General features: G+C 40.2%; 1 protein-coding gene across 1 annotated transcript in view; it reads right to left on the bottom strand.

Annotated features, from left to right (window-relative positions):
• Positions 1 to 10,281, bottom strand: part of CA2 (carbonic anhydrase II) — a gene marked incomplete at its 5' end in the record, with an annotated part of 17,915 nt that overhangs the window by 979 nt on the left and 6,655 nt on the right. The window contains 4 exons of the mRNA XM_010138301.1: positions 2,295 to 2,450; positions 3,452 to 3,514; positions 4,248 to 4,340; positions 5,770 to 5,888. Of these exons, the coding sequence (XP_010136603.1) occupies positions 2,295 to 2,450; positions 3,452 to 3,514; positions 4,248 to 4,340; positions 5,770 to 5,888 (431 nt within the window). The remainder of the gene's footprint in view (positions 1 to 2,294; positions 2,451 to 3,451; positions 3,515 to 4,247; positions 4,341 to 5,769; positions 5,889 to 10,281) is intronic.

Below are 10,281 nucleotides of genomic sequence, written 5' to 3'. Positions count from 1 at the left end.
TCAGCAGGATTATCTGGATTATACACCTTGGGCCGGAGCCAGAGGCCCAACTCAACTCAAAGTTTCACCAGCACCATCGGTCTAGAGACAGCATCACCACTCACGTGCCTCAGCATTTCATCCCCACCATTTCCTGTCCTTGACGCAGGCTCTCCTGTCCACAAAATATGCTAGAAAGAACTGAAAAAGCACAGAAAACAAGGACCTAGGCACACATTTTCTGAATTCTGTGTGCAATAAGGTGCTTGTCCTTGGTCCAGATCCGAACTGAAACCCTTTCAGAATCCTTTGCAAGCCGTACAGTTTTGGCTCTTTGAAAGCTGAATTTTCTTAATCCAGTTACAAAAAAACCCCCCAAAACCTTTATCCTTGGGTCAAATTACGGAAGCCAAATTCATTCAGGATATCTTGATCTTCAAATACTGTGCAAGGGAATACTATTCCACATCAATAGGAGCATACTGTAAAGTTTTAGTGCTTGTTCCTAAAGTAAAACTTGTGTTTGCATAGTCTAATGTAATAGAAGTACCTTCATGTCTAAGTGGACATCTCCAAAACCAGTAAAAAGACTGTGCCAAAAATAATAACCCACTCCAAATGTGATCTCATACAGACAGCTGGACCTGCTCACACAAAAATGTAGGTGGAATGTAGGACTTTCTAACAGTCAGGCTGCAGGCCAGGCTTCCCCTTATTCAAGGAGGAAGGCCCTCAGCAGTGGCCAGCCCAAGAGAGGACTTTACCTTCAGGACCGACCAGAACAAAGCTTGGAGTTGGACCTCTGCGAAGAACTGCTGCATCATTGCAGCAAACGGTAATGGGCTCACTACACCCCACTGGAATATCTGTGATAGCTTTTATCTGTCTTTGGAAAACCAATTCAGCTGAAATCCAGTGTCAATAATCAGCTTTTCAGTTTCTTGGTTTGACCAGTTTTGCAATGAAAAGGCAAGCTGCCACACACATGGTTTGAATCTCAAATTCACCTTTGAAATGTCAATGGTAAAATGGAAGGTTGTGTGTGGGAGAAACAAGTGATGTCTCTTTCCACTTGTAGGTAGTTAAAGTTCATGTAGTAGGGAAAACAACTCTATATTGGTGAATGTGCTCCCGCCCTGTAATAAAACTGTATTTGCAAACTTTGGACTATCAATAGCAGTACCAGTAGTTTAGAACAAATAAACAAGTGTCAACTTCAATGCTCCCTTACAGTTTATTAATGGTAACTACTGCTATAATTATTATTTCCAACAGTTCTTCCTTGTCATTTATTCTATCTTTTATTACATTAAGTCCCACTACAGCTCAGTTGCACTTCTTCACATCAGCTGAATAAACCCCCTAGAGTTATGTGCATATTGTTTTCATGTCTACCACTGATAAAAGAAATTAAAGAGTTTGAAGGGTAAACTAAAGCTCTTCAGGGCTAGTTTATATTTATAGGCTCTAGACAACCACACAGATGTGAACCGCAGGATGGAATCTTGCGCCTATGTAATTTCATTAACGGATGGTGCAGCTAGGGCCAGGAGTGATTTAATCTGCATGAGCTCCTTCCTGCTAGGAAGACTCCATCCTCCTCAAACTGTTCAACAGAATAAAGAATTTTTTCGGGAAGCAGACTTGTGGAATCTGCAAGTTTTGCCTCTTCCAAACAATGCAGTTTTGTTAGGACTGTCACAGTTCTGTGTGGAATTTCCCAGTTTGGTCTGTGCTGAATAGAATTTGTAAAATGAGTCCTGTGTCCTGAAAGTGCAGGAAGACCAACAAACCAACTACAGACCTACAGTGAGAGTCTGTGGCTGCAGAATACATACTCTTCAGGTGCTTGGTGAACCTGGTATTTTCAGGGGAATTATACCCAGATAAGTGATCTCTGCATGCACAGCAAACCTGCTGCTGCTCACAATACATGCTAGACTCACTCTGCATGTGCAAACAGTCCTTTCATGTATGCTACAATTTTCCAGACTTTTACCACATGGCAGCTCTAACCATGTATCTGGAAAGCCTGATTAAAATCTTAAAACACCCCAAATTTTCCCTGGACTGTGTCCATATGGAGGACAGCCTTACATTTTACAGAAAACTCTACTTCCACGCATTGAAGCAAACTCCTGACAGAACAGCATAATCACTTCAGATTTGCATTTTAAACACGTGATGCTAGCTAATACCCTGAATAGCTCTGCAGTAGCATTAACTGCCACTTCAAAGATCACCAGGAGGGCTGAACTGGAGCAATCAATATGATTCCAGTACACATCTACTGGCACCAGCCACTGGAGACTCACCTGCTCAGGGCTGACAGTGATGGGCTCCTTCAGAACATGCCAGACCACACATTCAAGCAGTGGGGGAGTGGTCAGTGAGCCAGGGTATGTCCAATAGTCTCTGCATGCAGGAAGCAGTCCAGTGGGGGCAAAATTTGTGAAGGAAGCTTGTTTTCCATACAATAAAGAAAGTAGATGTGCTAACATCAGACAAAAGACCACATACACATGCTGGGCTTGAAGTAGTAGTTTCCTACAGGAAGCTGCATGTTTGGAGGAAGGTAGAGATGGAGTTTGGCATGAAGTGTTGCGTGCCTGCTACAATACATTTGGGATCAAAGACTTTCAGCAATATATTTCTTATAAGACTTTCAAGACATTGTTTCTCATCTCAAATATTGAATTTATGTTCCTTGCTCCCAGAGATATCATTTGATCTTGCTTACATGAACAATGAGATTTCAGATGCCATGTACACTGACTGACTGGAAATACAGAACCTGTGAGACCTGTTGGAGAGTTCACTGCAGTAAATGGCAACATCCATTTGCCTCAAACAGAGCCTGAAGACAAAGACGACAGCATAGTCTCATTTACCTTTCCTGTTCGCATTTCTCACTGGCACAGGCCTTTACCCACTATGAAGATATCCAATTACTCAGCAAGTACTTTTAGTTTCTCATTACTCAGCTCATTAAGATCACAAACACACTTCACATAATACTTAAAATACAGAAACGCTTTTTTTCCTACGAGTGATATATATCCCAGTCAAAATTCTTGTCTAGACTCTCTACAAACAGCCAAGAGAAGCATGCTCTCTTGGAGGAAGGAAATTCTTCCCACAGATGCAGAGATGAGGGGAAGTGAGTTTTGCATCTGTCACAAGGGCACCTAGAAGAGTAGATCAGGAAGACAAATCCTACCCTGTAGGTTTAAATGCAGTTGAAAGACAAGAGAAATGTAGCCACAGAGATATAAAATGATTGCTATTTCTAGTATTCCCTGCCCTCTACAACTTAATTCCAATCTCTTTTGCATTTAGGATTAGAGGAGCATCAGATAGCAGGAAGGTTTGTTTTACTTTCATACGTGTAGCAGACTGGGAAAAAGCAAAAAATCCACATTCTGATGAAGAAAACACTGCAAGGCAAATCAACACATTTAGCAAATACTACCTTGGTTGGAATGGAGTTCAGAGCATCCACAACTTTCTGTATTTCAGGCCTGGCATTTCCCACCTGTAACACAAACCATACAAAAAGAAAATAACCATGCGCTCTCACGATACCTTTAGTTTTCTGCTACCGTTCTCAAAGAAAGTACCCAGGAATTTTCCCACCACTATTTCATTACATAACAGGAGTATTACAGCAAAAGTCATTGGAACTGTCCCTGTAAAGTCATGCCAGCTGACAGCACAAAAGGGTCAGCCAAGGACACTGGACAGCATAAAGTTAGTTTCATTAAAAGTGTGTGGAGATATGACAGAAGTCACCCTCTCAATAAAATACAGTGAGGCCAGGACAGAGTGCACGCTGCTGAGGCACAGTCACCTTCTCCAACTAGTTGTGAAGGCAACTCAGCTAAGACAAAATGCTCCAGACATTTAACAATGTCAGGAAAAGGAAAATAGGTGTTATTTAGGCTGGTTCTAGTGCAGATTCTTACAGACATAACTTTGTCAGTTACGCACATCACCTTTCACTGACAGGAATTATAGCAGTGTCACTGTTGTGATGAAGGCAGAGGCGCATCTATCACCGCTGCCACGGTGATGGATGGCAGTCCTACTCCTTGGCTGGGGTACGCTTTTATATGTAGAGAAAGCCAAGGACTGGAGCACCACCTACTCTGCTATGGGTTTATAGCATAATGCTGCCTTGTTCTATACTTTAGAATCTTAGGTCCCCCTGCAACACAGTGAACACACTAGACTCACCCAAATAATACAAAAGAAAAAGTTGAGCTAACCTTCATGAAGACGCCTACCACAGCCAAACCATCAGGGTGCTTCACAGCTTCAGCAAATTTACCATATTTTACGTTCCAGTGAACAATATGGAGCTAGGAGCAAGAAAACAAGAAGCACTATGAAGATGATGTTACATCCACAATATTTTACAAATGAGGATGCAGGGAATTAATTTATTAAACGTTAAGAGCAGATGGTGGTTTACTGCTGAGATTTAAAAACTTTTGTGTACAGTTAAGAAATTGTTGAATTATTCATCTACTTTTAAGTTTTATTTATGCAAAGAGATTTCTGTCATGCGTTTTATTTTGCTTCTCACTCTGATTGCCAGATTAGTTTTAAATGCAAGCTGTGGCTGTATCGTTCTGCATTTAGTCTGGTGAAATTCCTGTTCTCTTCAGCTTAAGTTTTTCTTGCATGCAGCCTGCAAGATTCTGAAGTAGTATTTTAATGCTATATATCCTGGACTTCTTATCACACTGAAATATATGATTGTCGGTGTCAGAAGAAGCAAAGAAAACACATTAATGACAAATCTGACCTGCAATCTAGCCAGTTTTTAAAAAACAGTCCTGTCCTTTTCTGGAAAGCCTTTGAAAAGAGTATGAAACGCATCTCCAGGTTCTGTTTAGCAGGACATAGCTTTCTTTTTCATTTCCACGTTATTTCTAATGTAAGTTCACTTGGCTGTTTCCAAACATCTGCAAGTCAAGTTGAGCAAATAATATTTCATGGTGAACAGATGTAAGGTAATGGTAAGTTTCTTAGGCAAAACAAAAGCTACTCCCATTTCATCAAAAAGCGGTAGAGCCAATGAATTTGTGGGGCCGCTTCTTTCACACGACAGTGCAAATCACAGGTATGTTCAATGTGTATTTATCAAAGTACAGTATCCAGATGTAGCTTTCTAAACAGAGGACAAGGAAAGGTGCGATGGAAGGCACTAAAGTCACTCTCTTTCTGTGGTGAGACTGTAATACGAGGTCTTAAGCAGTCCAAGGGATAACGGAAGGCTTAAGGATATTACAAAGAGTGCCAGCAAGGTCAGGCACTTTGCTACCTGCCTTCTTCACAGCTCCCCTTGCTTCTTCACTACCCAAAGACGAAAGGGCCTGCCACCAAATTATTCTGTTGTTTACAAAAATGTCTCTGATGTTAAAAATTGAAGCCAGTAAAGGGGGATGTGTGTCTACAGAGGTGCTGCAATTCTATTTCTCCATAATTTTCAAGACTCCCTGAGAAGGCTGGGGAAAACAGGTATAATTAATGTAGGTTTTTCTTCTTCTGCAGTCTCTTTGACACGAAGTAGCTGAGAAAAAAAGTATTACAAGAGTCCTCCAATTCTAATCTCTGCTCTTGCAAGGAGTAGGTCCTGGAGCGCACTGTACCAAAATGGTAACCTCCACAATCTCTTGCCCTATGAAGATCTGTAGGGAAGCTGCTACTGTGGTGGAATATTAAAAAAAAAAACCCTAAAACTCATTATTCATAGAAGAATGGAGAAGGTAAAACATGTCTTACCTCTGCATCATACTTCACACCATCTACAGTGTGCTCAGACCCTTGGCCCTCACAGGATCCCCAGTGAATGTGAAACTGTGCCAGCCTGTAGACTCCATCCAGTGCTCCTCCCTGCAGCACTGCAAAGCAAAGAGCCTCTGTTAGCATCTCCCATAACCTTTGTTACTGAGTCTCACTTCAAACTGGAATGTCCACCTCGAGTCTTCCGAGTGAAATACAGTTAGGTGCTCTGCATGCTGCCATGCTACTCCAGATCATCTTCAATGGTACACTGCTGCAATACACCAAAATCATTAATAAACTTATAGAAACGTACGTGGCTTTACAGTGAGCATCTCATCAGCAATTTCAGCAGGCATGCTAATATCACAAGTGATGAGGGGAGAGCTAAGGATGTAACTTTTCTGTCACCAAATGAATCAAAGAAAAAAGAGTAGCCTTTGTAAGAGGCCCATATAGAGTTATTATGGAAGTATACCTGAAGACCAAATCATCTTTCACTTACTAACACACTCTGTCCCTTCATTTTAGACACTTTATCCATTTAGGCCTTAAACCTGCAAATCCTGTGGCAGATTGGATTGAGTAAAATGGTTTTGGTTCCAAATTAAACCTAAACATCTGTTAGCCATAGGTTGCAGGAAGGTAAAGCGCTAGGCACAGTGTAAAGCATTGCAGAGAATTCAAATCTCTTGTCCCTACCATCCTTTACTCCTCAAGAATAAGTTTTAAAAATGGTGGTGAAAATGGCAATGCCTGCAGAGGCAGATTATTTAAGATATGGTTGGAACTAAGTCGTTTATTTATGCTCTCCACTATCTGACATTACTCCTGCTATGGGACTGCTGTAAGAGGAGTGTCCAGCCACACTTTCAATTACACAGGAGCAAGATCCCCCAAGCTCCCTCATTCTGCTTGTTAGTTTTAACCTTGCACTTAAACAGTGACCAATCACCATTACTATATGCAGGGTCAAGCCCTATTACTGCAAAACGCTCAAGGCACAGAAGATGTCTCCTCCAGTGCAAGCATAAAGCACAGAACAGTAACAAATAGTTCTGTTAAATGGAGCTATTTATCGAAGTTACTAGAGCAAGGTTTCACACTGTGGTTTGGGGTTTTTTGTTTGGTTTTTTTTTTTTTTTTTTTTTTTTTTTTTTTGCTAAGCATCTCAAATTCACATTTAAATCTTTCAGATGTTAACATTTTAAGATGTAATTTGAAGTGCTATATATTAGAGATTAATTTATATATACATATACATACATATATATACACGATAAAGTGACAGAAGAGTGCTGACATCAGATATGACATTAAGTGTGCTCTGTGTATGGCCACAAACAAAATGGTTCTGTGGGGTAAAGATGCTTTCCTCTCAGTCTGCAATTAGTCTAGACACTATCATAACACGTGCATGTGTGGAAGTTTACATGAAACGCGGATAGGAAAAAGTCATTGTCTGTCCAGGTTGGAATAATTCTGATTTTCTGCAAGCACAGACTACAACAGCCTTGAATACTTGGCAATGAAGTGAGAAGGATTTGACTAAAAAAAAAAAAAAAAGGAATACAGGAAAACTGAATACAAAATATACATAAAACACATTAGTTTCCACTGGTGTGCCTTACACATGCAAAATCTGGTTTCAATGGACAAATTTAGCATTTGCCTGGGGCTCCTTTGGTAAATATACTTAGCAGTCTCCCAACATGTATTTCTATTTGAAAAATGTGAATATATGTTCCATTGGAGTCTTTGTAGTTTCTCATACTGTAGCCAACACTGAGCAGCCACCAGACCAAGACTTGCCCTACCTATTGCCAAGCTATGTGATACAAAGAAGAATGGCTCTCAAAGTAATTAAACAGGGACTTATCTTGTTCTACTTATGTTTTGTAGGTGCTAGTTGCCGAGAAGCATAACTGTTTCAAGCACAGGACTACGCGTCAGAATAGGGTTTTTTTCAGAACGGCATCTGTGAATGTGCATTAGCTCCTTTTGAAAACGAAGTGGTTGGTTGCTATGTCTTTACAGATGCAAAATCATTTAATGCATGTGATAGAATGTTTCATCTAAAAAAGATGCCATGGAGTTGAGATGCTTCAGTTTTGGTTCCTTTGGCAAATGGACTTGCTGCTTGTTGCAGGTACAAACGGACGGAGGTCCCACCATTCCTCAACCTCAGAAAGCACGAGCGCAACACAAGTTAATCTGCCATTATCAATCAACGGAAAGCATGCTGAAAAGCAGAACCATGCAATCTTCCTAAACCCGTTTGCAGTGTTATTTCTCTACAGAGTTTGCTATAAATGTCAAAAGATGCACAAAAATCTCTGTAGTTGTTGCTTACTTTTCTCATTCTGTGGTTCTCAAATCCAGCACTAGCATATTTTGACTCACAGCAGAGCATTCAAAGAAAGTAATAATTAGATTAGTGTGAATGAATACAAATTCAGCAGGCCTAATTACAGAACAGCCCTTCTTGTTCTACCCTATATTAAGCAGAGGGTTTTTTTAATACTTCTCAGCCTTTCCAAAGAAGTAAAATTTAAAACTAAACAGCAAAGTAGACAGGTTAGAGTTTCTTTTTTTTCAGCACAAGCTTTTTAAACCATGAATAAATGCTACCAGTTTTTGCAAAGTAAAAGTTCATCAAGCATCAGAGCAACACTCACACCAGAACTTCCCTGTCCTTGTTCTGTGTGACAGGAACACTGATTCAGGTGACATTGATGACAGAAACCCAATCCCTCTGCCCCTTTTTTCAAGGGATGGGGAAATTCTGATCCACATTTGTGCATCTCGTGGTTAGCTCCCTTCCTTCTGAAATCAGTATTACTGAAAACCATCCTGAAGCTACAGATGTAGCTGGGCTCCTTTTCGTTACATAGCACAGCTTCAGAAGCAGGGTGAAGACAGGACAAGCCAATGTGGAGAACACATTCTTTTCTTATAGATTCAACCTACTCAACACAATCTATGTCATAACCTGGTCTCCATAAAGTGTAACAGCCCAAAAGGTGACAGCTTGAAAATGCCCTTTTTTTTTTCTCTATTTGACAGTTATTTAAATGCTAGAATGAGACAAATTTGGAGCTACTTTGCTTAGATTAAGAAATGGTAACTGGTTTCAACCTTCTACCCTTTACAGGAGAAGTTATACTAGCAACATCCAGTAATTATATTGCACTGTTATTAAATGATCTCGTAACATTTTCTAAATTAGGTGAACCTAAGTAACAGCAACGCTAATTTGGAAAGTCAAATAACCACACAAACTCTTCCATTTTAAGTCTGTGAGATTTCTTGGATAAAGAAGGTGAACTCAATTTGTGTCTATTTCAGTTTCTTAGGATATGTGCAAACACAGAAAATCAAAGGGTATTTCTGTGCATCTGGGACAATTGTTTACTGAGGCCGTGTAACTTCACTGTTCTATTTAAAGGCAAGTCACTGGGTAGCCACCCTTTCCACACAGAACAGAACAGCTTTGTAAAAACCAATGTGGAGCACTTTACACCTTTTTTTAAGCAAGTGGCAGCATCCACATCTGTGAATTTTTGCAAGAATACTGTGGAATTACTGTTATTTAGTTACCTCCTATGGGATGTTCTCTCTATACAGAGCAGGAGTCTAATGAATCTCATAAAGGTAATAAACCCATCAAAGAACTAATCAAAATGGTTGAGCTACAAGATTGTTTCATGAATTCAAATGTATTTCTTCCTGTCACACAAGTTAGGGTGATAAGAAAAACCTTACTCTAAAGTTTGTTACTCTGAGAAAATTCAGAACGAGAAAATGTTCTTCAAATGGAAGTCACTGACAGCAAAGCTCCTTGCAGTGGCTGAAATAATGGGTCCACTAGAGCACAATGGATGTACAGAGCTCCAGACTTAGGAAATTTCATTCTAATTGAGATTCCACCAAACAAAACCTAGCAGTGGGACATTTCAAGCACCTGCCTTTGATGACAGCCATCTTGCACACACGTTGCTTTGGCATAAAGAAAGCCATGATTTTATCGGCCTATAGTACACATGCACGTGACAGTGTAGGCATGTGTGTATGCAAATATATGCATAGTACACACATGAATGTTAATGTTTTGTAAGCTTTTGTGTATATACAGACATCTCTATGATAGAAAACAGGCCTTGAGCAAACAAAGTAGATGGAGCATTACTTGAGAAAAAAAATCTTGAGCACCTTGCACTATTAATGGCACAAAAAAAGGCTCTTATGAGGATGCTCGGGGATTAGCTTTGTGTTCTTATGCAAGGATGGGCTTCCCTGTCTGACAGACTGGAGAGTTCAGTTAGGGTGAGCTGTCACTTCTGTGAATTATGGAGTACAGAGCACCACGTTTTGTGAGGTATTTCCTTCTTTGTATTATCTCTTTTAGACGTTCCTCCTAGGACACGGTATCATGACAAGCAGGAGAGCAAGACAGCACGCAAGCATTTGACTGTAGGGATCATATTTGCAGAAAACATCTGCAATGAGATT

Source organism: Buceros rhinoceros, unplaced genomic scaffold, assembly GCF_000710305.1.
Source record: "Buceros rhinoceros silvestris isolate BGI_N320 unplaced genomic scaffold, ASM71030v1 scaffold1536, whole genome shotgun sequence".
NCBI lineage: Eukaryota > Metazoa > Chordata > Aves > Bucerotiformes > Bucerotidae > Buceros > Buceros rhinoceros.
The sequence above is the reverse complement of the archived record's forward strand: the minus strand, read 5'-3'. Positions and strand labels throughout refer to the sequence as shown.